The following is a 27,276-nucleotide window of genomic DNA, read 5'->3' as shown; positions in this document are numbered from 1 at the left end:
TGGAATCGAAAATGGCACTACAGGTACTCTCCCTGGCTAAATAAAAAAAAAAAAAAAAAACAAAAAAAAAAAGTGAAAATTCCAAGAACTGTTTAGTTATTTGTTTTATCCCACAGGCTGAAGCCCACCAAGCCAACTGCTCTTTTCCGATGGGATCCCGTCCTCCAGCCAGGAAACGGGTCGTCCGAAACCCCAGGTGGTGCCTCCGTCCTGAAGAAAATAAATTAATAAATAAAGCGTTCCTCCTCAACAAAACTGAACTGTGCAAATTTAAGAATCTGCTTCGTTCTTACCCCACGCCAAAAATACTGGAGAGCTGCAAGTCGCCGGTTCCATCTGACATTCTGCCGGGCTTCGGGTATTCAGAGTCTTTTTTGACAGAATCCTGTATAGTTCTATTGGATAATGCTGAAATCACAAAGACAACATGTAGATACCATAAGCTGAATCTAATTTAGTAAGATAAGAAATGAGGGATGCACCAGGGCTGGTAGATGACACACATTTTTGGTTTTTGAAGATTTAAAATTTTTTTTTTTTTTTGGGGGGGGGGAGATAAATAAATAAAAAAAAATATAATAAAAAAATCTGGATTTTTTTCACCAGTGCACTCGGGTTTCCATAGTGACGTTTTTCTAATAAAATTGCGACTTTATTCTACCAATATTACGACAATTATTCTCGTGATTAAGCAAAAATTCTCAGCCTGGCCCTTGTACTCAGCTCCCCAACTCACAGAAGGGAAATAAACGCCATTTTTGAAAATGTTTTGTCATCCAACATTTCGTTTTTTTAAGAAAACAAAATGAAAAATAAAGTGGAGATTAGAACAAGTATGGAAAACAAAAAAACCGAGATTTTGTTTTTTATTCCAGCTATAAAGTGCACCGATTGCAGTTTTGTGGTCGATCGCCAATCTTTAAAAAAATAAAAATAAAAATCTGACCTTTCCATTTCAGTCTTTGGCTGATACCGATTTTTTTGTTTTTTTTGTTTATTGTTTGAAAAACTGCTAAATAAAGCGACAAAGTTGCTAAATGTGGGGCATTTATTGTTGACTGCGCATGTGCAAATGTGACTCTATGAAGGTAGACAAGATGGACAGAACACCCAAAGTGACTAAAATCTGGGCCGATTCATCGCTGCACCCCCAGTATTAGTGACTTGTAAACGGCTGAGTATAAAAAAAAACAAGTGCTCACATGGGAAGTTCTCCTTGTCCTCCAGGCAGATCATCGTTCTCCCGGCCTGCATGCTCTGCAGCGCAGCCACCAGAGGTTCTTTTGGTTTGGCGTCCACCTCCAGAGCGTTCTGCAGTATCTGAATGGCTCTTTTGAAGTTTCCTGGCAACAACACACACACGGTAAACACTTAACACACTCACCCAGATGCCATCAGGAGCTAAAAACAGTCCTGTACCTTGGGAGTGCTCAAACTGTGCATGCGCAATGTGGACAAACGCAAAGCTCTGGCTGTGAGCTGTCGCCACTTTGAAGTTGGCCTCTGCCTCGTCGACGTCTTGAAGACTAGCAGGAGGAAAACAGTGAAAAAAAGCAAGTTAATTCTATCCAGAATTTATTATTTTAGACCATCAGACACAGTGCCTAAACTTTTTATCAGCTTGTCAACAATCACAATTTTCAATGTACTTATTTGGAAAGATCAACATTGTGAAGTGAAAGAAAATATTCCCATTAGGGGCTGCAAAGTAAAAGATGAAAAACTCGAAGAAATTACAATGCTTTTTCCAAACTGCTTGAAGTTCGACATCTACTCACGCTTTCAGCTCCGCAAATCGGACCAACATCCTGGCATAGCTTTCGTTATGACAGTGCTTCCCCAGTGGCATATTGGAAAACACTCTGGTATAAAAATCTATGAGCCTGGTGAGGTGGTTCTGGTCCAGCAGGAGATCCCTTTTCTTCTCCAGGTCCGTCAGGTAGGACAGGCAAGATTCGGGCGAGTTTGAGTCGATGACCTGGTTGATGTGGTCTGTGTCATCTGGAAGGAGAGGAGGGGGATTTACAACGTCAAAAAGACTTAACACAGGAAGGATGAACCGGCTTGTTCGTTAAGCAGCAGCACATTCGTTACCTTCATTGAAATACTTTTTTATGTTGCTGAACCTTTGAAAAAGCCTGGCGAGCTGCTGCTTTCTGTCTGTGTGTTCCTCTTCTTCCATCTGAAAGTGAGAAACCGACAAGCACATCCTGAACAAAAGCTTTTTCAGTCAAATCAAATGAAATCAAACTGTGACAAAATTAGAATTTTATGCAACAGAAATTTGCCCTCTTCAAGACTTTACTGCTGTGACAAAAACTTTTGTTACGCCTGTTTGAAAAATAAACACCTAAGCAACTAAGTAATTTGGCTGACCAACGTCAGGAACAACAGCAAAGCTAAGCAACAAAGAAATGCACAATTTTCCCCCCAAACTCCTGATATGAACAAATACCGAGAAACATCGAAACACTCGTTACATAATTATTCTAAACATATTTCGTTCTTTAAAAATACAGACTTTCGTGTTGGCGGCATATGCCGGACTATGTTTGCTGACAAACGGCAATGTTGTTAGCGGTGAATAGCTTAGCATTGCTTACCCTGCATGCACCGAGTAATCTCAAATTAAGAAATACAGAAGCATTTTGTATAATTTACAATATTACGCAGCTAGCTGAAAAATAGCATCACCTTGTTTATGTTTCCCTAAATATTGCAGTCACTAACACTCAACTTTTCACAAGATGTGATGCACAGCGAAACGAAAAACACCCAACTAACAATTTCAAATATGCCACTTCCGTTTAAGATGTGTACCGATTGGCTCATTCCTAAATGACGTACTCGTTTGCGGATGATACGTACAAATACGTGGATATTAAATATTTGCTAAGTGTTTTCGCCACATTAATAACTATGGTTAATTTGACTTAGAATATTATTTTGTTTTTTAAGAGCAAGTGGAGATATTTTTCCTTTTTCGTGTGCTCTCTTTCGAAGCATCAAACGCTGTCATCAAGTATGGCAAGCCATTTTAGTATATAAAAATACTGTTAAAAACTGAAATTAGTGTCAACCAACATGTTTTTGGTAGTAGGAATTATATCGCAAGATGTAAAAAGTTACAACTAACCAATAAAAAAGACGAAATATATATATATATATATATATATATATATTTCATTATTCCTGAAAGTTAAAGTGAAACAACTTAACTGGACCTGACTCATTTGCGAAAGTCAATTCTTAAAAAAGCATTTGAGGAACGAAACAATCTTTTTAGGATATTTATCTATAATTTGTGTAAAGGAATCTGCAACCTTTATAATAGAAATCTTGGCTCTCAGTCCAGGTAAAGAAGACCCATTTAGAGTCGCAAATATTATAATTTGTATAATAATGGTGGGTGAAATAAAAATAAATACTGATATTTTGGCTTACTACGTCGCATCGTAAATCAATATGTAGAATTATCAGTCTCGTTCTCGTTTTCCCAACAGCACCTAAACGCAACATGGATTCAGCTCCTCCCACTTCCAATATGGCAGCCATGGGAAGGAGACAAGCGACGCCACGAATTTAGGAGTTTTTTCACGATAAATGAGTGGTATGGGAAACTGTCACGTATATGTCTATGTTGTGACAACAATATTATTCCTCAGTGCCAATGTCTCGTTTGAGAATAACTTTTAAAGGTTTCAAAAATACAATGTTTCTCAGTGGGCTAAGCTAGCAAGCAACGGTTAGGAAATAAATGAACTTGTGTCTTCCGAGTCACAAGAAGAAATCATTCACCCCGCATACGTCCTTCTAGGTGAGTATACATATGCATAGAAAGACGGGCAGACCATAACCCGAGGACAAACGGCATTTGCATTAAGATCGCTGAAAGACTGTGTTTAACTCATCATTAGCCTAATACTCAGAAACATGAACGCAGAGGAGCTGCATCCTAGTGTCATAGATTCTCTCATGTCTGCTGATGAAGTTGGGGTTTGGTTCTCATTCCTGCCCGTCTTGTTTGTTTGTTTTTTATCGGATCTGGTCGATTGCATTATTACTCAATATTGCTGTCTTTTCTTTTTTCCTCCAGCTCAAATTCATCATGGCCATCACTCAGTTCCGTATGTTCAAGATTTGCACATGTTTAGCCAGTTTGCTGTCCTTTTTTAAAAGGCTGATATGCAGGTAAGCACCAGTAGTTCTCCATGCTGTGATTTGAAAAGGCTTTTGACCTGTTATTGTTGCTCTAGTGATCATTATTTATTTATTTTTTACAAATTATTTTAAAAAATAATTAATATCGGTTCCAATTCTTTGTAAAATAACTCAATCTCTATCGATTTTAATTTTTTTGTCTTGCCCCTGTTTCTCAATTGTATTCCTATCTCTGCTTCTACTGCATCGTAACAAGGTCCATCTACCTTAAACCAGAATGAAAAGACATATTTCCCTCACTATCTGAAGCTAAATCAGACCAAACATTTCTAGTTTGAGGTCAGTTACAACCACCAAAATAGTTTTTATTTGCTAACAGGAGACAAAAAAAAAAATCAGTGGTGTATTAACGTCTTCTAAATCAGAGGTTTACATGCATTCCCTCAGTATTTGCTGTTATTAACTTTGAACTGTTTGACTTGGGTGAAATGCTTTGGGTTTCCTTCCACACGTTTTGCACAGTAGTTTAATGGGATACAGACCCGTCACTTCAGAGTAATCAATGTTCACAAATTTTAATGTAGGACATTTTATTGATGCATTGCCAAACTCTCAGAGCGACCGATTCTGAGTTACTGCTTTAAAAATAATTGGCTTATTGTGATCTTGGATAATTAATTTCTGTATTCACTTCATTCAAATATCCCCGTTGAATTTCTATGCCTTTTCTATGACTGTTTATCAACATCTAATGATCTATCCCATAAACATCACATGCTACGTTTAAAGCCTTTTACTGTTTAACATATCATGGATAAATCCAGGACTCTCTGTAAACTTGGCTTACTTGTCGTACCAGTTTAAGTTCAGCAGTGCTGGGAAGAGTTGGTCGGGTTACAGTGAAGACCAAGGGTGGAATAGATCAGATTTCACTGTGGAAGTTAGGAAAACAAAACCTGTTTTAGCATTTAACACAGTGAAGCAAAAGTAGAGAAAGAAACAAACATGTGAAGGAGGATTAAAGTCCAAACGCCTCTAGATTCAGTTTAACTTCTCAACCAGCGGTACAAACCAGAAATATTTGTTCTGTGCAGCAGAAACGTGCTTTATAGTTTGCAGCTAATTTTAATCTGTGGATGTAGCTTCTTGCTTACTTTGATTCAACCAGACATGTTTTTCTTCTAGACTTTATACTACATAATCTCACTGATGACATATAATTACATTACAACCCAAATCAGGAAAAAAAAAAAAAAGGGACAAGGGGAAAAGAAAAAGTATAACGCAAAGAAAGCTGCTTACGCTAACGCTGGAGGAGCTGCAGAGACAAAAGCTTGTTGTGCCACTTTACTTCTAGAGACTGCAGAAGACATCAACCTTACACATAAAACTACAACTACAAGTTCAAAGCTTCGTCCCAGTTGAGAATTGCCCAGTCAAAGTCCAGGCTTCAATATGCCAAAGTTGAAAACACCTCGTCTCCGTTCAATTTGACCGGACTTGAGTTTATTTCTAAAAAATAAATAAATAAAAGTAGAACTTAAAGTTCTGTTTGGTGGAATCTTCTTTGTGCATGACAGTAAACTAATTATGTTTAGTCTTGTCTGCTTTGTGGCTTCATAAAATTGATTTGAATCATTTGATTGTGACACAGGAGCGGAAGGGGCCGCAAGCTCAGCGGTGATCAGATAACTCTCCCAACGACGGTCGACTTTTCTTCTTCTTTACCAAAACAGGCGAGTAGCTGCGTCACTCACGTTCCCTAAAAGTATAAGGCTGGAATTCAGAATTTGGGTAAAAAAGAAAATAAGATTTAATGTACTCAAAAAAAATTTTCCCTTTGTGGTCAAAACAGCCAGAAATCGAAGAGTGGAGCTCCTGGGATGAAGAAGCTCCGACGAGTATTAAGATCGAAGGTGGAAATGGAAACGTGTCCCCTCCGCCCAACGATGCCGACGAAGAGCCGGATTATTTCAAAGACATGGCTCCCACCATCAGGAAGACGCAGAAGGTACAGAGCGGCTTCAGAGCAGACAAACTTTGTTTATCTTTCTTTTTTTTTTTTTTTATTCAAACGAAGAGTTGAAAAATAGACTTGGCTGAAACTTTGTATCATTGAAGAAAAATACAGACAGCTTTAACCGTGATCATATGTCTGGCTGCTCTGCTCTTTTATCTCTGGTCCAGATCGTGCTGAAAAAGCGCGAGCCGTTGAACTACCTGGTTCCTGACGGGTCAGCAGGATTCTCCAGCCGGCTGGCAGCCTCCCAGGACATGATGAGCTTCAGTCCGCCCTCTGTGAGAAACGCCTCGGCTTCCTTCAAGATGTTCTGTAGACTCTTTCGTTTTCACTTGTTCAAGTTTTTGTTTGATGTGTTGCTAAGCAGTAAAAATAAAATTAAAATCCTGTGTTCGGCCTGGACGATATAGCTTAAAAATAAAAATTTTTTTTTACTTTTTTTTCATACCATTTCTGATTTTATTAAAAAATAAATAAATTACATAGTGGCTTTTATTTCAGTCATCCCTTCTGAGTTGTACTTCGCTGTATTAAAGGCTGGGTGCAAGAATAATTTCTTTAACTAAAAGAATATAATCATAACATCAGCAGAATAAATACTAGAGCATTTTAAAATTGCAAGAAAATATTCATTTTAATTAATTTCCTTTTGTTTTTGAGTTCTCATAAAATGATTACTCCATTCTCCTATTATTACGACTTTATTCTGATAATATTAAGACTTAATTCTTTTACTATTTTGATTGTATTCTTGTAACATAGCTTTATCCTCTTAAAAAAAAAAAATCTTAGCCTGACCCTTATGTTTCCTCGTGGAGTTGAGCTGAATTCTAAAGTCCAAATAAGCAGATAGAAACCAGACTTGTCAAACAAGATGGCGGCTTTGTGAGTGATGACATCACTCTGAACCATGGAGTGCACTGGTGAAATAAAAAGAAAAACACCCATTTTTTTTTTCTCCAAAAACTCAATCTTTGAAAACAAAAAATGTGATTTAATCAATAAATTAATTTATAATTCAATATTATATTTGCATTTTCAATGTCCATGTAATGGAGAAAACATCAGTGATTTAATGAGAGACGGAATTAAAACTGTAAACTCTCCTTAGTGATGGCGCAGACATGCTAAGAAACCATTTTAACCAAACACTAAGAGTTTAAACCAAAGTTCCCCAGTGGCCAAAATAATAAGTTTTGGCTCTTTAAAAAAAAGGCAAAGCTGCAAACTGACTTTGAATCCGTTTGTTTTCTCAGGCTGAACTGGGCGAAATGGAAAACTGGCATGAAGACACAAACGCCTGGGAGGACGAGTCTGACGCTGCCTGGGAGGCAGAGGAAGTGCTCAGGTAAAAGTTCTGCTAGACTCTGCCGCTTCCATCCGCCGAAACGATTTGAGTTTTTTCAATTACATGGAAGCTGAGGAAAAACATAAAATGGAGCACAAGTTTGTTATCCTAGATATTCTATATATGTACACATTTAAATAGTTAGCACCATCTGAATGGTTCAAGGAACAAGACTGTTCTCATTTTGCTTCTGTCTCTTTCCACCAGGCAACAAAAGATGGCTGAGAGGGAGAAGCGCTTCATGGAGCAGCAGAAGAAGAAAATGGAGAAAGAGGCTCAGAGAATGCTGAAGAAGGAGCAAAAGATCGCAGTCAAGCTCTCGTAACATTTTGGAAATGCTCCGTTTCGAGCCAACGGGGGCGCCGGGGTTCGGGCACAGACTTCAAATCTATCATTAAAACAGTCTTTAAAGTTCCTTCCACGTGGATTACCATCAGTCACTACTTTATCTGTTTACAAACTGTCCTCCTCCACCCGTTTTTACCAGCAGCCATTTCAGTTTGGGACCGTTTTTACAGCGGCTGCACTGTAAAAACCCATCGGTCCCCAGAGGAGATTACACAATGAAGTATTAAAATAAAAAATAATTAGATTGTGACTTAATCTGGTTGGTAGTACTTAATTTGATTGTTCTGTCCCAGAAGCATTTTGTAAATGAAACTTATCTGCAACTTTAAAAAAAAAAAGTTCATAAAAATGTTATGGCCTCACAGGGAAAAAAGAGTGTAATTTATAACTTGCATCACTGTAAATCAGTGGCATTCTTTGCTTTGCTAATGTTTTTTTTTAAATATTTATGTCTTTCAGAGTCTGTACATTTATTTTATTTCCTAATGATCATGGCTTTATTTTTGTCACTCTGATCTGAAGCCATCACTACACTGGAAATCTGCATTCAAATGAAAACTGGAGCTTTTACACTTGTGGATGAAGATCGATGTAATGATCAAGTCAAACTATGAATGATGGCTGTGGGTTCCTATGGCAACCTCATGGATGCTGGTTTACCATTCATTCCTAGACATTTTGTCAAAGGTGATTATCTAGAGATTGGTGGACTTTTGTTTCTATTTTTGTGTGTGTGTGTTGTTGGAGGAAATATTGCTTTGGATATGATTGATAAACATTCTTTTTATAAAATATGGATCACCAAGGCGATAGAATCAATTGTTTCACCCACAAAGAGGATTTAAGTGCAGATTTAATGTGTTTCCATAAGAAAGAATTCCTGATCATCGCCTAGAATATTATTTCTGTTATGAAAACCTAACCGGGTGAAGAATCTAATATATATATATGCATGACGATGAAGTTGAGCGTTTTAAAACCTCCATAGAAGCAAGTCAAAGACGGCAAATTTTTATTGGCAATGTTACAAAAGCTTTGCAAATGGCAGGATGTTCTACTTTATTATTTATGAGGTGATTGAGTGAAAATGTGACTGTTTTTTAACCTTAACGAATGAGCGATGGTGGGCAGTTTTAAGAACTAACATGGTGAAACTGGTGTTCATTGGTTGGAAAAGGTTTGCGTAGTTAATTTGTTTCCCTATGGGGTTTCATCAAGAGATATAGCATCTAGATTTTTTTTTTGTTTGATTTGCAAATATTTTTTTTCCCCCAGAAAAAAAATTATTTCCGTTTCTGTTCTTCTTTCACTCTTTTTCTCTGTATGACTTCATGTTAAAAAATTTGGTGGTTGAGCATAAACAAAGTCTTGCTCTGAAAAAATGAGTTGACGAAAAACCCTGTTCAGATCTGACAGGTGGAAAATATGGTGTACGAAATTTTGTTTTCCTTTTTTTTTTTTTTTAATAAAAGCATTGATTCATATGTTTGCATTGTTTTTGGAGGAACATTTTCTGAACTATTAATGGGCCATCACCAAATGGTTTAGAATTTACTTTAATGTGAAGGTTCATGCTTTTTATTAGGATCCCAACTGAAATAAAAAAACAAAAATAGACTAATAAGACTGTCTCCAATAAAATAGGGTTGGGATGAGATTTAAATTGTTCAAAGACCGTATCTTATTGTTTTCCTACTAAAGAAAAAAAAAACACCTGTAAATATCTGTCATCAACATATACAAAATGTACAAATTGTTTTATAAGCACCTGAAACCAGCACATTGCCTAAGTTCAGCTTCACAAACAACTGAACTAGATTACATGAACAAAACTTGAATATTGGTTCATTACACAAACACACATTTGAAGTGTTTATCTGTGTGATAATGACTTACAGCTAATGATAATCCTAAATTATTTTTTTTAGGTAATCAGAATAGTTATATTCACTAAATTAGAATATGCATTAGTTAAATGACTTAAGCAGATGTAGCACACTTTTTATTAAGCCCATATTTCTGTATTTTATTTTCTGTATGTTTATTTTCATCAGTCTAATGTAATCAAATCTTAAAAGTAATGTTTTAGCCGTAAGCGGAAGACCATAAACAGAAATAAAGGCTTTGAAACTTTGGTTTGTGTAATTAATTGTTTTATTTTGTTAAGTGTGCCAAGGAAGTAATTAAACTTTTCAAATGTATGGATTAATTTGCCTTGAATTTTTGCATTGCTACTGATATATGATGTGAATGTCATGTCATCAGGAATAGAAATATATTTACTGAAAGAAATGTATTCACTACTTATTTTACACCATCAACTTCAGTTATAGCTTTTATTTACTTTTCTTTATTGTCATGTTTTTTGTTTATTTTTGTAGAAATATTCATTGACCCACTGGCTAAAGACATACTGTACAGCTAACTACTGAAAGGTAATAGCCATTCATGGATTAAAGGGTTAAGTCCAGTCCCATCGTACACATGACGTGTTTCCGCCTTGCACCGGAAGTTTGCTTAATTTCAGCTGCTGTGACCGCGCTCCACCGTCCTAGGGGATCCTTTGTGAAAGCTTTAATGTCTTGGTGCTAAGCTGTTAATGAGATAGCCACTTTGCTTCGTGAGTCTCGGTGGTTGGGATTTTTAGGGCTACGTTGCTTCTGTTTTCTTTTTTTTTTTATTTAGCCCCGTTAAAGGTCGTCGTATTTTCACTTTTTGATGCAGCCAGGCTGCCGAATCTCGCGAGAAGTGGAATCTCACCGTGAGTGAAGCTCGGTTAAGTTTAACCCAGTGTGTTTTCTTGATAGTAATGTTACTGTTGTTTCAGCCGGTGGTGTATATTGTTCGCTGTTTTCATTTTTGAGTCTTTAAGAGTTAACTAACGTGTGCTTGCTTTTGTTTCTCCTCCCAGAACAAACACAATGAATAAAGAAGCCAGACTGAAGGCATCAATAAACCAGAAGCTAACGGAGACAGGAGAAAGAGATCGGTGGGTAGGATTTAATACTGTAGGGGTATTATTGAATATGTTTCAACTAAAATGTCAACTTGAAGGCTTTTTTTCTGTATAAAATTCACCTCCTCTCCTCTCTGTTTATCTGGCTGACAGACTGAAGGAGCTGCTGAGAGCTAAGCTCACAGAGTGTGGGTGGAAGGACCAAATGAAGGCTCAATGCAAAGGTAAAAACACTTTTCCAGAAACAATATGGCAGCTGGTACATGAGGGAACAAGGTTAGGTTTACTAAGAAGAGATACTTTAATGTTTCTCAATTTTTTTTGCTTGCTTAGAGATGCAAAAAGGGTCAGCAGAATTTAGATGACACAATACTCAAACTCACCTTGAGTTAATTTTTCATTTTGTTCATTAACATATGAACCAACTCATGTATCTACGAGGTTGTAGACACATCGGTGTCGTTGAGTGATTTTAATTTCAACTAATCATTACTCTGCTGAAGTCTTTGCAGACTTGTTTCAGTTCAGCAGGTGCAGTTTATTTGGTCTTGTTTTAAAACGATTGTATAAGGTAGTTCAGATATCCAAAATTCTGGTCCCCTTTGCCTTTAAATAAATGTCACTAAATGCATACAGTGAAACCAAAATAAACTAGATATAATGTAATATGACACTTTCTTAAACCAAACTGTGGCTTATAGCCAGTTAGAAAACTTTTTTCCTTGTGTTTTGTTTCTTATTCTATGAATAATAGAGAAAAAACTGTCCACACTAAAATCCTAAAAGCTAACAAAGTTGGATTCTAGAAACTGTTACATTTTACAGTTCTTGTGTTGCTTTTCAAAATGTTTTTTGTGCAATGTGACTGTTTTCAAGAGTGCAAATATATTTGATGTTTAAGTTCTGGAAATCCCAGCACTGTCACTTTTATTAAAGTCATTATCAGAGTTCATAGATTCTGTTGACACAATTTCTGTCACTGTGTCAACAGAAAATCTTTTTAACACAATAAATCCATCAAATGTCACTGGAAAACGTAAAAACTTAAAACTGCTGTCATAACAGCTCATGCAGGCTTGAATATTTTTTTGAACAGCTAACACTGCATATTTATACTTTTCTTTAACTTGAACTACCCAAAATTTTGAATATTTCCAGTTATCAGACTTGAAACAGGCAGGGTTAAGGAAACCGTTGGATTAAAGTCCTATATTTGAGCTAAAGTCTGTACATGCAGAATTCACTTTAAAGGGGTTATGTAAAGCCTAGATGTTTTGAATACCTGTTGGCATAAATGAGAACAATTCACAGATTGTCACCCAAACCCACGTTACTTAAAGCTTACCTGAATCATTTTGTCAGATAAGGATAGAGCCTGTAAGGGAAGTTAAAGCAGAGCTGGGGAAAAATGTTGACTTTATTTTTAATGTTTTAGTTTGGGTTTATCAATATGGCCGACAGTGAAGAGGGCAGAGATGGAAATAAAGGTTGTGCAGCTTAATGGCAGACTGTAAGAAGAGAGTAAAACAAGGTCAGAGATGATGAGGATGAAGGTGAATAGGTTGAGAGGATCGGAGAACTCTGCATCTCCAACCCGCTCAGTTGAATAGACTCAACAGATGTTGCACTGAATTCTGCAGGAGTCAAATCTTGAATCCAGAGGGCGCCGTTACTTCTATAAATGTTATTTTGCTCTCGGAGCACCACTGCCAAATGAAACTCTCCTGAAATGCAGACGGTCACTTATTCTGTTCAGTTCAACAAAATATTTAACAAAATGGAGAGTTAACATTTGAAGATCATGTCCAACCAATGGGTCAGAGTTTGGTTTGAGGCTAAAAGCCTTTAAGTTGTAGTGCAGTGATAGTTTCTGGTAAGAACTATTAGAATATCTGTCTGTACTACACACCAGTCTGTGGTGCTTTGAGAGCAAGTTGTGGACGTAAGCCACAGCGCCCTCTGCAGCGACCCATAAAATAACCGAGAGGCTTTCTTGGGTTTTAGTACCACTTTATATTAAGACAATTAATAAAAGACATTAGTTATTGAACACTTGACAGTCTTAATGCTTTCAATAAACACACTTGGTCATTTACACTCTAAGGTAGTGGCTGATATCTTTGGGACCTCCTTTAGAGGTTAACAGTTTGGGGTTTAGTTTTTTTTTGTTTGTTTTGATTTGTCAATAAAGTTAGCTTTAAACTTGATCCTTACGTTTAATTTCTTCTGACACGACAGTCTAACCGTGTTGTATTCCTCCTGCAGACGTCATCAAACAAAAAGGTCTGGAGCACGTGACGGTGGAGGACCTTGTTGTAGAGGTCACCCCTAAAGGAAGAGGTAACTCAAATAACAAATCGACACTACAGTCTCAGAAAACAGTGATTATACAATTTGTCATCATAAATAAGATAATTTAAAAAATAAGGCAGTTGCTAAATATTAAAAAAAAAGAAACTCAGATCCAGTTGAATACAGCACATTCCACACCTTTGATCCCAATGCACATGCACCCTTCAGAACAGAAGCATACCAGAAAGAAAACAGATGTATGTGTATGTATAATAATGTTGTAGGGCTTCATAAAAGAGTTTGTGATCATATTTCCCAGTGAAAAAGAGTAAATGTTGCAGGAAAGCGACTCATCAATGTGTCTTTATTGCAGCCTTGGTGCCAGACAGCGTTAAGAAGGAGCTCCTACAGAGAATCCGAGCCTTTTTGACACAGCACGCCTCATAGTCAACATTTGCCAATATTATTCTCATAAAGATGTTAGCTTTTGTGTTGTTTTTTTTAAGGATTTAATGGAATTCTGAAATATTTTTCAGAATTGCTTATAAATTCTTAACATCTCCGACATCTGCTCTGATAAATGTGTTTGTATTGATCCACTGATCAACTGATTCATGTTTTATACCAATCAGATGTCGTGTCTACTCGTGTATGAAATGTGCTGCTTGAATAAAGGGGTCAATTTATTAAACATGCATTTTTTTCCCATATATGTATAAAAAACAAAGCACAATACAGAAATTAATTTCAGGGAAGAAATTGATTAATGCTCATCATCCATTAGTCTCTTAAGGAAGCTACTCTGCTACATTTAATTAGGGTCTTTGCTGTAGTTCTGTAGATTTAGGGATGGAACTAAATTAGAAATGTTTTCAGATGTACATTAAATAGCTAAAGATTAGGGCAGGCCAGCTTGCTGGATAATTGAAGATGGTGACACTCTGCTTATTAAATCCGGTTTTAGTGCTTTTGACAGTGAGCAGGTGCCAAAGTCGTGCTGGAAGATAAAATCGGCATCTCCATAACAGTTGTCAGCAAGGGGAAGCATCAAGCTTTCACAACCCTCTGGGTGTCAGCCGTAGTGACTTTGGAGAAGAGAAACCACAGCAGTACAAATAATCTCTGATTCTCTATGAGTTTGAAACTCCAAACAGGACCTCAAGCAACTTGGATACTGGAATCGTCTCCGCTCTTCGGGTAGAACCCTGTGGTGTCCAAACCCCGTCTGCCACGTGGGCCAAAATTGAAAAGTTGAACATACTGGCTTGGCCATAAATATAGATTTTGAAATGAAAAGCAAAAACCGATTTGCGTTGTGATTTTAGTCGGTTTTACATGCTCAATATTAAACTAAACATGAAATACTTCAGTGAAAGAAGCAAAGTAGTCAGATTTTAGTTGGAAATGTTCTGTAGATGGTGTTAATTCTTAAATATAAAAGGGTCTCACACTCTTGCTTTGAAAGAAAGCCATAAAACTTTGACATACCACCTAAGACCCGCAGCAGTTGCGGGCGGTTTTACAAAGTATTGACTGCATTTCACAATAAGAGGCAGTAGTGTGTATTTTCCAGTCATATACTGCCATTTTAAAGCACAGTCAAGTAACTATTTTACCACCAGTTCTTATAAAAATGCTGTATATATAAAATATAACTTAAAAGTAATTTGACTTTGTAATTTATTGAATTGAAATTGGGCCTCTGTCCCTTTAAAAACTCCTGTTTCTGAAACTCCGCCTCCAGAAAGTCTTCCCAACATCACTCTGTTAACACAACATTTTTGCCATCATTGCACTGAGAAGTAGCCTCTATAATGAGCTCAGCAGATGAGCGGTTCCACCAGGTGCTAATTGTCTGCTGGCTAGTCTGAAGGAGCCGAGTGAGGCAGAAGCTTGGAAACTGCGTCTTCAATGCGGAGCTAGATCCACCCAGGCGTTTCGCATAGCTGAATGGTTGCCACGGGAGATTACAGGATTTCTCAAACGTGCGTGAAAGAATCAAGACAACTCTCCAAGTATGTTTTTGATTAGGGCAATAACATTTTAACATGCTGTAAAGCTAAAAAAAAAAGTTGATGTTACCCCTTTAAAAACATCTTTGTTTGGGTCCGTCACATAAATCCCCATCAAAATACAATAAAGTCTGTGGCTGTAACTTTCAAGGGGCATCAATACTTTTTTGTTAGGCGCTGTAGTTGCACAAGCATGACCTAATTGTAAGTCAATTTCATTTCATTGCAAACCCAAGGAAAAAAAAAAAAAAAAGTGTACCTCTTGGCATAATTTTTCACATTAGCGAGTAGAAGCTGTGCGTCGGTCACCCACACAAAGCTCAGGGAGTGTTTTCATAGCCGAAGGACCTGCTGTGACATCAGCCTAGGTGACAACATGCTGATGTACAGTTCTGTAGCGGAGGCCAAGTGTAACATTCCCCTCCATCCCCTGCACACGCGTTTCTTTAATGGCCTACATCAATTCCCATGTTATCAGCGGATCTCCCCTGGGCGCCCCTTATAAAGCGGGCTCTGCACTCTGAACTACGCCGCATACCAACACCGGATAGAGTTACGGGTGACGCAATATATTATTATAGAGATTTGTATTTACGTTCTCACTCTGTGTTCTCAGCTTTTCTCAATCATCCGGGACCCGCTCGGCTCAGCTGTGGAGCTGTACAATAACCAGATTACTCTCCACATCATAAAAAAGTCAGGCAAGTTAAAAGAAGAAAAAAAAAAGTAAAACAAACGAAAGGAAAATATTTGAGGTAAGATGTAGTGGTACATCTTGCAGGAAGCAAGAAGAGGTTTCAGAGAAGCAGGAGCTGACATTTAGGAACAAAATGTCACAAGAGTACTCAGGTAAATTTGTGTTTTAGCAAAAAGGTTGTTTTTTGTCCGTTCCATTTCAGAGTCTCAAGAAAGTGAAATTTGATTTGCGATATATTTTAAGGCGAGCCGTCTTCTTTTCTTAAATCTAAGCAAGTTCTCACCTTTACCCCCAAACCTATTTAATGTCTAAACCCAGCCACACTACAATGTAAGAAAAAAAGTATAATTTAAGGTAAAATACCAGCAGAGGTAGTTGCTAGAATGTTACTGCAGTAAATATGGCCAAAGTACACGAGACATAACGGTATAAGGTTTTGGCAACCGTCACTTAACAGTACCGAACCGTTAACCGTTTACGGAAAATTACCTTAAAAATCACATATGTACTCTAAACATTTTGACATCAAGTTGCTGTAAAAACAACAGTATTATATATTATGAACCTGATTACAGTAAACTCCTAAAAACAACAGACACACCATAAGGCAGACGTAATTCTGCCTTATGGTATAAAACTGTAGAGTGGCTCTCAAAATTGCACACATCCCTGTTCAAATGTAAGGTTTCGGTTTCGTTACCTGGCAATGAATATTGCGTCCTCTTGCAATAAATGATCAAATAATCCCTGGTCTGTTTGGCATAGTTAAAATAAACCATTTATGGTGTGCAGTAGCTATTACAGCAGTGTCATATATGCTTAATTGGTTTATTTTAGTTTTATTTGATGCATTTTGTGACTTTTGTTAGCAGGTAAAGGTTCTATTTCACCTGTGAAATGGAACACAGGTAAAATACAGTATATAGTGATAAGTACATTTTTATAGAGGTATAACTTTTTTTAAAGGAAAACGACATAAAAACTAATACTTTGTCGAAGCACCTTTTGAATCAATTTCAATATTTACATTTCTTGAGTTTTCACACCTGTCATCAGTCCTAAAACAAAATAACTTGATAAAGGTCTGCTTCCTCTGTAAGTTTTCATTGACATTTGCTTTTCTGCATCCTGTAGCTAAAGTTGTAGTTTCCAGACAGGTTACAAAGGTTTATTAGTTGCGAGAAGGGTACACAAGTTACCAATAATGGGGGAAAGTATGGAACAACGGGAATATCACATTTCTCCAGAACTGATGAAAAGATGAGAATGAAACTGGTCATGGAAGTTGCTGAAGAAGCTGAACTAATTTCTACCAATGTGACAACAATCTCCCGGATTCTCCATACATCTGGACTTCGGGGAGAAGGGTGAAGACTGACGAAAATCTGTCAAAACCTTAAGGGAAGATGTGCTCTGTCATTGTATTGAAATCTACAATACGGAAAAATTTCATAGCTTTTGCAAGACTTACTAAAAAAAAAAAGTAAACTTGTGTCTGCAGAGCACTTGATGACATTTAAAGGGAAAAAAAAAAGGCCATGCTACAGATGTTTCCACGCGTGCTTGTCTGCATGTAGGGAAGTGTGCACACATTGGTTCCCCCACCCTCGAAAGTGCAGCGAGATAGCAGCTGTGTCAATAGGCGAAAAAGCCAAAATGTGCGGTCCTTGCGCGCCGAGTCCTAAAGCAGCTCTACGGTCGTGTCTCTAGTGAGACCGCCGGCATCCAAAGATCATAAACACCTCCCGTACTGTACAAATGCGGAGAAACGGCAGAGCCGGTTGGACACAGATGGTAGAAACGCGCTCATACTGTGAGGAAATTTTGGGAAATGATGAGGTTATCCTCTCATTGCCCCAAATAGAATAACAGTGCACCTGCTTGCAGGGTTAGACTTGTAGGAATGAAACACTGAATCAACAGTTCTTAACATAAAGAAAAACAAGTAAAGATCACGTTCACAACAGCATATTTGCTGCACATAGAGTAAGATGGATGCTAGAAATTATTTCATAAAAGACTTATGGATGAAATATGGACCAATCCGACTCGGAACCAACAGGACTGGATTAAAACATTTGATGAAAAATGACCTCAGTGTAGTCATAAATGAACTTTCACTTCTCACAATCATTTTTGGACAGCAAAATTTATGATCAATACATAAAAAGGAATTTAAAGGCAGTTTTCAAAAGCAGTGGGGGAGAAAGACCGGAATTTTTGGAGACGTATCCTGAGGCATGATGAAACCAAAAACACCAAAACTGATTTGCTCAGACATAATGGCCAACATTAGGTTTCATTACTGATTAGGAATTTGCTGGTAATAACAAAAAAAATACAAAACTAAACAGCAGGTGATGTAAAACTTTGTTTTTCATACTTGTTTTATATAAATGAAAACTGGCTATTTTTAGTGTGCCCTTGAGAAAGTTTTGATCACATACATATGGTGTTTCACCTCGGTCCAGTCAGAATAAAGTAAAAAGAAAAAGAGTATAACTGAAAACCCATTAAGTTTTGAGTAGTTTTTTTATTGTTGCATAGTAAATTAATTTATTAATAAAGCTGATGAAAATTAATTACTGACATCGCCTTCAGTTCTCAAACAAATGGCAGAAATGAATAATTACTTAACCAAGGAACCTAAAGCCTGTGCTTTTAGACTGTAGCAGGAAGCTGGAGTACCCAGGGCGAACGTGCAAACTTCCTGCAGGAGTCCAGATTGAAAATAGAAAATCAGAATTTTGAAATTAATCTTAAATTTTTTTTAGAAAAAATATTTCTGAGCTTGAAAAGTTGAAAATTTGCTAGAAAAATCTCAGAAAATTTGAGATTAATCTCAGAGATTTTCTAGAAGAAAATGGGAAAATTCTGGGTTTCAAGTCAATTCTTGAGAGAAACAAAACTCCAAAAGTTTGAGATTAATCTAAGAAAATTTGGACTTCCGACTTTGGAAACTCTTTCTACAATGACCCTAATATGCCGTCAGACAACAGTGCTAACTTCTTTCTAATAAAAACTTAAGTAAACATAGATTGTAATGAGATTTGATAGTTATGTTAATTTTAGTTTTTTGTTGACAGCAAAACACTTCTGATTGGTGGCAGGTGACAACATGTGACATAATAATTAGCTAATTTGTGCTTTGGATTGTTAGGGGAAAAAAAATAAAACTAACTTGCAGGAGAATTTACAAGTCTTCTTTGATAACCTCTGAATCAATAAAGTAATGCAACACTAGATTTCCACTGCAATGCGAAATAGGTCCTGTACTATTTTATTATGGCCACTTGCAGGACCGCTTGTACGCGTTCTCCAGTTACTGCCTGGTTTCTTTCCTCTGAACACGGGTGAATACCATGCTCAATAAAGTTCTCTTAAATTCTCTCACTTGGATTTATTAGAGTTTTACCTCAGAGCTACAACCCCTTTGAAACCTGCATGCTAACAGCCATTAGACCTTTTTACGTTGTCATTTTGATGCAAAGGAGTGGGGGGGAAAAAAGAAAAAATTCTGGAAACAGAAAGATTGAGCTGCAAGCGTCCTGCAGTGCGAAAAGTTTTTAGCGCAGTTGCATTCTGTTGTGTCTCCTGGGAACAGTTTTCTACACCCTAATGAGGTGGAGGAGCAGCTTTCTCGCTGTTATTCCTGGCATCGACGCACCAGTGTGCCACTCTCGCACCAACCCTCCCACCCTCGTTTTTTTCCCCACTCGGTAGCCCAGTGCAAATAATAAATAAGGAGAAACACATCATCTCTGTGGTTTTTTTCTTTGTTTTTTTTTTTTATCCATGACCTAAGAGCAAGTCTGACAAAGTTAACACAAAGCAATCTTAGGTAATCATCAGCAAATGTGTATAAAGTTTCATAGACCATGACTTCACATAATCGTTTAGATCAGGCAGACTGGCTCAGCTGCCGTGCTGCTGCAGCAAAAAACGGTGCACGCACACACACATTTGTTTGCGTGACACTTAAAAGCAGCACTTCTGTTTGATACGTTGCTGAAACTTATTTGATACGGTGTGATGTTGTGGTTGGGATTAGCTACTGGTCATAAATAGCGGAATTTTTACAGAGGCTTTAAGACATGCTCATAAATGTTTATTCTGAATATATGTGTCAGATTTTCCATTCATTTACACACACACACACACACACATCCCCGTACACGAACAAGCTACTAGTTTTGATAGGGGCTGTGTGGCTCACCTACCAGGGCGTCGTTCCAATAGAGGGCAGCACTAACTTTTTTTAAAAATTCCAAAATATGTCAGTTGCTGCCCAAAAGGTGTTTTATTACAGCGTATACCAATGCGCCGTGGGTCCTTAAAATGTCTTGAATTCATTTAATAAATGTAAGTTGGTCTTAATCACAGGACTTACATTTTGTCGTGGAAGGACTAGTTTATGATACAGGTAGCTTTTTTCCCATGGGACTTTTCGGTCAGCATTTGAGTCATTCACAAACATAATATCAGTCGCAGCAGCAGTCGCTAACTTGGCTAGCTTCTTTGCGTCGATCATGTATGAAGTGTAATTTTACAGTCTATTGGCTGGATGACGTTTGTACTGGCTCACTTCTGAATGATGCTGCATTCATTCTGTGCTAAAAAGCTAAAATGCTTGACAATATTATATGAAATCTGTGATTTTTTTTGTACACTATTGCTGTACAAAATTTTGCTTAAATTTCATTGTTAATTATTTTAAAAAGTCTTAAATTTATGTTGTTTAAACGTGCAGACACCTTATGTACATTGAAACATTGAACCCTACATTGCCATAAAAAGTGAAGTTTGTATTTGATTTAAAGATTCCTACTTAGCACTAAATTAAAATGGCAATTTCACATGTTTTAAGGAGTTGAGAGCACATGTGGTTATTTCCTGTTCAAAATCTAAAAATACTTGGACTGTTTAGAGCTGAACTTGACAAATCTGTCCTGAGACTTTTGAAAGCTTTATTGTAATTGTGAAGCCAAAAGGGCAGAAAAGGGGGCGGGGCTCATGCAGCGTACCGTTCATGCAAGAACGCTACTGCGCACACACACACACACAGACACACACACACAAAATGCAATGCAGCTTGGCTCAAATTGATGAAAGTTGTTTCCTGATTAGAAAGAATGAAAGAAACCTCCAGCTCTACCTACAGCACAGTCAGGGTGCAGAGGGAGAGCCGGGGGGTCTCTGCGCTACAACGCAGAGGAAAAAAAAAAAAAAAAAAACGAAATACAATCCAGACATTGTTTACCCTGCTCCTGATGTAAAGGCCACTTACTGTCGTGTCCAATGCCTAACCCTTAATTTGCTGCTCCTGCCTTTGAAGTGTGTGCACATTTCTGTTTCCTGACACACTACCTTCTGCTCCGTCTGCCTCCACCCTGAGCCCCAGCAGTTGATATTGCAACTGGATAGGCCATGTTTCCATGTGGGGGCTCTTTTCAGGCCTGCCCTGATGATAAAAAACACAAGTTGAGGAAAAAGTGGGGTGGTGGTGGTGGGGGACGGATCAGCGCCGGGTGCACAGATTCTCGGAGAGGCCCCAGCCCCGGCCCAGACAACGCTGCAGGGGATTAGAGCACACCCTGGCAGCAGAATGGTTTCACTTAAGAATTTCAGTAATCACTTTTAGGAGTGTAATATATAGCTGACCTTCGGCAGCGCCACACGACCCCCCGCTCCCCGAGCCATTTGATCAAAGGAAGCGGCGGTGACTGCGCAAACAGGCGCTATCAGTGGACTCCAATGGATTTACAGCCTGCTTCTTCTCTCTTGTCTCCCCTGAGTCGTGTGCTGATACTCGCCGAAAACCAGTTTCATCTTACAGGACTCATTTTTCTCCCTCGCTGCCTCCTTCCCGTACTAATTTACGGGGGCCAGATCGTGACATTAGGGAACTTAAGGAAGGTGGAGGAGGACGAAGGAGAAAAGGCGGTGAGAGGGAAAGGGGAAAGATGGGGCTGGGGGTGGGGAGGCGGGCGATGTCGGCTGAAGAGGCCTCTGGGAAGGGAGCGGAGGGCAGTAGAACCTCGCAGGGGAGGCGGAGGGGGAGGGGGGGAGTTCCTCACGCACCGCCCTGCCAAGCGGGCTGAGCATCGTCGTGGGAAAACCTGGGTTGGGGCTCCTTTCTTTGCTGGAGCAGCCAGACACCGTGGCCCGAGCGCCGCAGCAATAACGGCAAGACAAGAGGCCAAAAGGCCGACCCAGTAGGGTTTATATGGGGCCTTAAATCACTGGAGGCTCTGACAAAGAAAGTAAGAAGAGACAATGTCAGTATCATAGCAACTATTAATAACCTAGTTCCTTGGCCCGTGAACACAGGTGGGATGTTTTAGGGTCTTTCTGCTACGTTGCGTTCTTTTCGTAATTATTAATGCTACATTGGCAAGTGTGTAACATGACCTCCAGATGTAGCTCATACTTCCCAGGTATGACATTTTAATAGGGCTTTTTATGGCTATAAGTGACACAGCTGCTCTATCAGTTGCAGCAGCTGATAACAGAGCTGAGTGAAAGGACTACCAGAGTACAGTGTCAACATGTCGACCTTTATGCTTTAACAGGGAACAATATCTCAGCTGGTTCAGTCCACAGTGGCCTGGTAAAAACCGGCCCCTTGTTCTACGCTTCGCTTTGTACAGAGGGTCTGGACCCTCGGCGGTGGAGAAACGGTTGCTTCCTGGAGGCGTGGGCTGTGTGTTGAGGTTTTAAATTTACCCAACTGCTAACCAGAAATTGCCTGCACGGTAATCAACCATCAATATTGAATGTTAATTTAATATTTGGCTAATTATTAAGATGAACAAATATTAATTAACAAACATTAATATTTGCTCATTTAATATTTGGCTCTGAAGCCAATGGCTTCGTTCACTTACTCCGCTGCTATTGCTGAAAGTACAGGCAGGTCTGATGTCTAGTTGACGTCATCATTCACAACCTCTCCTTCTGTTCGCTGATTGGTCCAGTTAAAATTCCACTGGAATTCACGTCAAAGGGAGAAAGCCCAGACGGAGCTCTGAAGCGGGATTAGAGTAGAGCAGAATTGCGTATGAAGGCAACGACCAGGCTAGTCCACAGAAACATGAGAATTTTTCCATTTACATATTTACGTTTCATAAGAAGAAAAAGTCTTGTATTAAATCTAAAAATATTTTCATAGTTTGGGTTTTTTTTTTTTTTTGGTCAAACAGGAAGATGAGATATTCAGTTTGTGAATTTAGCTAGCCCAAACTTTTAGCTTACTTACATTAGCACACTTTTTTAATCAGCAAAGCTAGTCCACAGAGACACGGGTCTGCAACATGAGAATTCTTCCATTTCCATATTTATAAGGAAAAAGGTTTTATTTTATATATACAAATAATGTGCTACAATTTGAATTAGTTTGTGAATTTTCCTAGCCTAAATTTGTAGCTATTTTTCAATAATACACTTTTTTCAACTCGTCCAAAAAGAAAACAAACAAACATGTGAATAAATGACTATCTATCGCCATTGCAAGACAAAATACAACATTTAATAGCCTGATGGAAAATGAAAACTACGTTACCTTGAAGAACTGGGCGGGTCTCCTTGGACGGGTTTGTGTTTGTGATAAGTCAAGTGCAAGTGAACAGTGCGCAATGTGGATGATGTCATGACACAATACGGAAAGCAACAAGCGACAATATTCATTTGCATAAATACCTAACAGGTTTACAGTGACAAGATTACATCCGATTAAATCGCTTATCTGTAGTCATTTTAAAATATCTTGCTGTTTAAATACAATGAAACCCACCTATGTTCTGCATGAAAAACGCAATTTTAAATAGTAAGGTGACCATAAAACAGTTACATAAAACAAGCATCAGAATTTCCTTTCTTGGAAGTGTAGCAGGAAGTACCACCAGCAGCCACCTGAGGGAGTCAAAGCACAGACCACAGGAGAGAGCTGGATATATAAAGAACACTGTGTATGAGGAGATGTGGGTCATTTAATCCTGGCATATTCCTAGCAGAAATACACACATGTGTAGACCTTTAAATGAACCCAATATTCCTAGCCCTTGAACTTGTTCACTTCTTTGTCACCATTACAAGAAAAAAAGTTCAAATGTATGCTGTTGGGATTTAGGTCAGCGCACTGAAAAGCAATTTTAAAGTCTTTCCACAGACTTTAAAATTGTAAATCAAAGTAAGTTTGGCTTACTTTGATTGAGACCGTTCATAACTGATCATTGGGTCATTGTCCTGGTTGATGATTACATCTCTGCCCCAGTCTTGAGACAGTTACAGCCACTTTTTTTTTTTTTTTAGAAAAAAAAAAGCATATTTGGTATGAAAAAAATTATATATTATATATTTAAGCCATATCGCCCTGCCCTAGCTTCTATATGCACCAGTATCATTTAGAAAGATTCCCAGGGAAATCTGTGTGGAAGACAAACTTTCACCTGGCTAAGAACAGATCCACTGTGAATTAGCCTGGAGCTTGGTTTTTTTACTGTAAAATAATAAAAAAATGTCCAAGCCAGACTGAAAGTTGCATGGATGTCATCAAACGTGAACAGATCTGAATCCAGCCCGGTTGCTACGTAACACCTGCGTTCATCAAGCTGTGACAAAGAGGAAATGTTCCCACTTTCTCCCAATCAGCTGATAAGAGCCGCTGTTTAAGATCTGCTTTGCAAATCTTGAACGGACTGGCTTTTTTTTTTTTTTTCCTGGTTTGACACTACTGTGAGCAAGATTGATAAGTGTGAAATCTGAGTGCTCGCCATGTCGTTACCATAATACCTCTGGCTGTGTTGATGCTGTTGAGTCAGTTACAGTAAGGAAATAAAAAGTTATTGTTTTGCTGGAAAAAAAAAAAAAAAGCTGGACTTGGAACGTAATAATGCAACCTCCTTATTAGTTTCCCATTCAGCGCCAGCTCCGCTCAACATATGGCTAACACTTGCTGTTAGCGGGGGAACTGGGAGAACTTTCTTGACCCTTATGATTATTGCTAATTTTGGTGGAAGAGAGCGCAGCTCGCTGGGTGGGCAAACGAGCTATCGGCCTTAAAAATGATTAACAGCGTGTCTATTTTGATTAGCATCAACCCATTAAAAGCCCTTTCCACCGGCGCTGTGTTTTACAATCATCATTCAGCGCCCGTCTCTTTCGCACACTTCCTGGGTTGGCCCTCACAAGCGTACGAAGGAGGGGGGCAAACGTGGAGGCCCAAAGCGGTGTGTTCATGGTGGTTCGAAAGGCTGCGGGTGTTTGGATCAGCTGAGGCTCATGTGGCTGGCCTCGACTTGCTCCCTGCGACCCAGCGGGGCTCACCAACCAGCTGTGCAGCACCCACCAAGCATTCCTGCTTTATTTCCTCCGAGCTCGCCTCCTCCCGTGTCAGACCTGGCCGGGGCAAAATGTGTACCAGCTGCAACACCGCCGGGAAAGTGGGAGCGCACTTTTATTTAACGGCCTCATTGAAACGCCGCCCGTGTCACTTGCTCGGTGCGCAGGTGTTCCAGTCGTAAAAGGGGGGCAACGTTTGCAGTTGGACAAAGGTTTATCTCACTTTTTGTGGGTTTTGTCAGGGGACCAAATGCTAATTCGGAGAAACATATCCTCGACCGGATGAAAAGGACATGTTGCAATCTTGAATTCTTAAGTCTGTTGTTACGGATTATATGTCGTTTTGCAAAAATATTCATTATCCTTTGAGATGTTCTCCCATGTTCTCCCTTGATGGCCTCAAACTTTATTGAGATTTTATATAATTGACCACTACAAAGTAGTTTAATATGAATTAGAAGATAAAGGAAGTGGGGCTTCAAATATTTTTGTAACTAAAAAGTCTGAAAAGTGTGGTGTGCATTTTTTTAACCCCACCCCCACCTCCACCCCCATTGCTTTAGATCAACCCTCATGAATGTGTTGATAGAAAGCATTCCTTTGGACTTCTGAAAATAAAAAAAATATCTTTTTCTTGTACTTCCCAATTATGCACTACCTTGTGTTGGTTTATCGCAAAGTTCCAAGAGAACTTAAAGTGAAGAAGAGTTCAAAGGCTATCAATACTTTTGCAAAGCATGTTACTTTCTTGACTCATTTAGACAACTGCAGTGAACTGTAATGATATCCCTCTGTGGGTTTATTGACAAGATTTATTGCTCTGTGAATGCTTTCTTATCATTTTAATTAGCTTCTTTTTTTTCTTAACTTGGAAGTCTGTAGGACCATTTCCATCAGATCTGTTTACAACAAAACATACCCTTACTCTGAACTTACATTGTAACATAACACCTGAAAATCACTGATAACATTTTAGCTTGAAGCGCTAGCACTTGTGGAGTGGAGTGTTTCAAAAACAATTGAGCTATAAAAACCTGTGGCCTTCGTTAGGGTCTAAATACAGATTTGCTTTCTGTAACAATGTTTGCTGGAGTTTGATCTGCTGTTTTTCCTTGAAGTTGCAAAATGTACTGACACACAAGCTTGAACAACATGTCAGATTCATTTTTGCCCCTCTTGTGTCTGCAAACATGTCAGATTTAAAAAGTAAAGTTTGCACCACTTAAGTTTGTCCCCGAGCTGATTGAAGATCTGATGCTTTAATTTCACTTCATTGTCGTTACACTCTGGAGACACAAACATACACAAACTGATATGTACTCCAGACTAAAAAGTTCTCTATTTTTTCTCTTTTTGACACACTCCACCATAGCGAGAAAGACACACCCTTCCCTGCAGACCGCCGTCACAGCACTCCGAATCCAGCTGTCAAAACTCAGCAACTTCCAACACAACAATACTAAGATACCTTTGGGGGCAGGAGAACCCCCCCAGCCCCCCTCAAAGGCACAGTTTTGCACCTCAAATATTTTAGTGTCATATTCCCCGCTTTTTGCCGCTCCTCTCATTTCTGCCACCTGTGCCGTCCACCTCTCTCCTAGCCCCGTATTCTCGTCCTTCCGACGGCCGCAGGCACGAACCGCCATCGTCTCACATCGACTCTCAAAACAGCTTCGGGAAGACCTCCCTCGACCTCACGCCTCACATGTGAGTCCACATGTCCAGGAGGAACAACCCCACCAAAATCCTCCAAATCAGGTCACGTCAAGTTAAAAGAGATATTTCAGGAGGCCACCCAAGCCTCAGAGGGGGTCCAATGGAAAATTTGCTTGGTGGGTGCATATTTGCATGTCAAAATACACTTGGATTACATTTAGTCAGAGAGGCTTGAGAGTGTGTTATGTCTCTGGGATTCTGCAACTTTGTTACCATGAAGTCAGGAGTGAACACAGGTGAGGAAAGTCCGCTGGCACGCGAAAACTGGCAGAACAAGACTTTTGACGTAATTGGGGCGAGCAAGTGTTGCTCAGTCGGACTGACAGCAACAATATTGTTTCAGCATTTGGTTTGCAAATCCTTAAGGTGAACAAATTAAGCTCTGAA

At 38.8% G+C, this 27,276-nt stretch overlaps 3 protein-coding genes across 8 annotated transcripts in view; 2 read left to right on the top strand and 1 right to left on the bottom strand.

Annotated features, from left to right (window-relative positions):
- Window positions 1-2,806, bottom strand: part of ttk (ttk protein kinase) — an 8,953-nt gene extending 6,147 nt beyond the window's left edge. For 2 of the 4 annotated variants that reach the window (XM_008431931.1, XM_008431934.1), the window contains exons 1-7: window positions 2,695-2,806; window positions 2,095-2,182; window positions 1,779-2,001; window positions 1,420-1,526; window positions 1,203-1,343; window positions 294-408; window positions 129-210 (exon numbers count right to left, since the gene is read on the bottom strand). In XM_008431931.1, coding sequence (XP_008430153.1) covers window positions 129-210; window positions 294-408; window positions 1,203-1,343; window positions 1,420-1,526; window positions 1,779-2,001; window positions 2,095-2,182 — 756 coding nt within the window. In that variant the 5' untranslated portion in view covers window positions 2,695-2,806. Of the gene's footprint in view, window positions 1-128; window positions 211-293; window positions 409-1,202; window positions 1,344-1,419; window positions 1,527-1,778; window positions 2,002-2,094; window positions 2,183-2,603 lie in introns of all 4 variants that reach the window. The other 2 variants (XM_008431932.1, XM_008431933.2) reach the window with 2 other exon arrangements.
- Window positions 2,807-3,511: 705 nt separating this feature from the next.
- On the top strand, window positions 3,512-9,346 carry ebag9 (estrogen receptor binding site associated antigen 9). Of its 2 annotated transcripts, none has more exons than XM_008431936.2 (7): window positions 3,512-3,610; window positions 4,097-4,191; window positions 5,816-5,897; window positions 6,017-6,172; window positions 6,349-6,459; window positions 7,438-7,529; window positions 7,737-9,346. In XM_008431936.2, exons 2-7 carry the CDS (start codon window positions 4,109-4,111, stop codon window positions 7,852-7,854), a joined length of 642 nt encoding a protein of 213 aa, XP_008430158.1. In that variant the 5' UTR covers window positions 3,512-3,610; window positions 4,097-4,108; the 3' UTR covers window positions 7,855-9,346. The 2 variants fall into 2 exon arrangements, with proteins under 2 accessions (XP_008430158.1, XP_008430157.1); XM_008431935.2 differs by having other exon boundaries at window positions 3,512-3,817.
- A 1,027-nt stretch (window positions 9,347-10,373) lies between these two features.
- On the top strand, window positions 10,374-13,822 carry eny2 (ENY2 transcription and export complex 2 subunit). 2 transcript variants are annotated; one of them, XM_008431938.2, is made up of 5 exons: window positions 10,374-10,652; window positions 10,789-10,866; window positions 10,987-11,057; window positions 13,099-13,173; window positions 13,499-13,822. In XM_008431938.2, the coding sequence occupies exons 2-5, from the start codon at window positions 10,799-10,801 to the stop codon at window positions 13,570-13,572; spliced, it is 288 nt and encodes a 95-aa protein (XP_008430160.1). In that variant the 5' UTR covers window positions 10,374-10,652; window positions 10,789-10,798; the 3' UTR covers window positions 13,573-13,822. The 2 variants fall into 2 exon arrangements, with proteins under 2 accessions (XP_008430160.1, XP_008430159.1); XM_008431937.2 differs by having other exon boundaries at window positions 10,377-10,638.
- Window positions 13,823-27,276: the final 13,454 nt, after the last annotated feature.

This window comes from Poecilia reticulata, linkage group LG16 (genome assembly GCF_000633615.1).
Source record: "Poecilia reticulata strain Guanapo linkage group LG16, Guppy_female_1.0+MT, whole genome shotgun sequence".
NCBI lineage: Eukaryota > Metazoa > Chordata > Actinopteri > Cyprinodontiformes > Poeciliidae > Poecilia > Poecilia reticulata.
This window is presented reverse-complemented; position numbering and strand designations above follow the sequence as displayed.

What these genes read in the sequence shown, in the direction of transcription:
- eny2 (XM_008431938.2), top strand. Translation starts at nt 10,799, where the DNA reads ATGAATAAAGAAGCCAGACTGAAGGCATCAATAAACCAGAAGCTAACG. An exon ending in GAGACAGGAGAAAGAGATCG is followed by an intron (nt 10,867 to 10,986) that starts GTGGGTAGGATT and finishes TCTGGCTGACAG; the next exon opens with ACTGAAGGAGCTGCTGAGAG. An exon ending in AATGAAGGCTCAATGCAAAG is followed by an intron (nt 11,058 to 13,098) that starts GTAAAAACACTT and finishes TTCCTCCTGCAG; the next exon opens with ACGTCATCAAACAAAAAGGT.
- ebag9 (XM_008431936.2), top strand. Translation starts at nt 4,109, where the DNA reads ATGGCCATCACTCAGTTCCGTATGTTCAAGATTTGCACATGTTTAGCC. An exon ending in CCATCAGGAAGACGCAGAAG is followed by an intron (nt 6,173 to 6,348) that starts GTACAGAGCGGC and finishes TCTCTGGTCCAG; the next exon opens with ATCGTGCTGAAAAAGCGCGA. An exon ending in TGAGCTTCAGTCCGCCCTCT is followed by an intron (nt 6,460 to 7,437) that starts GTGAGAAACGCC and finishes TTGTTTTCTCAG; the next exon opens with GCTGAACTGGGCGAAATGGA.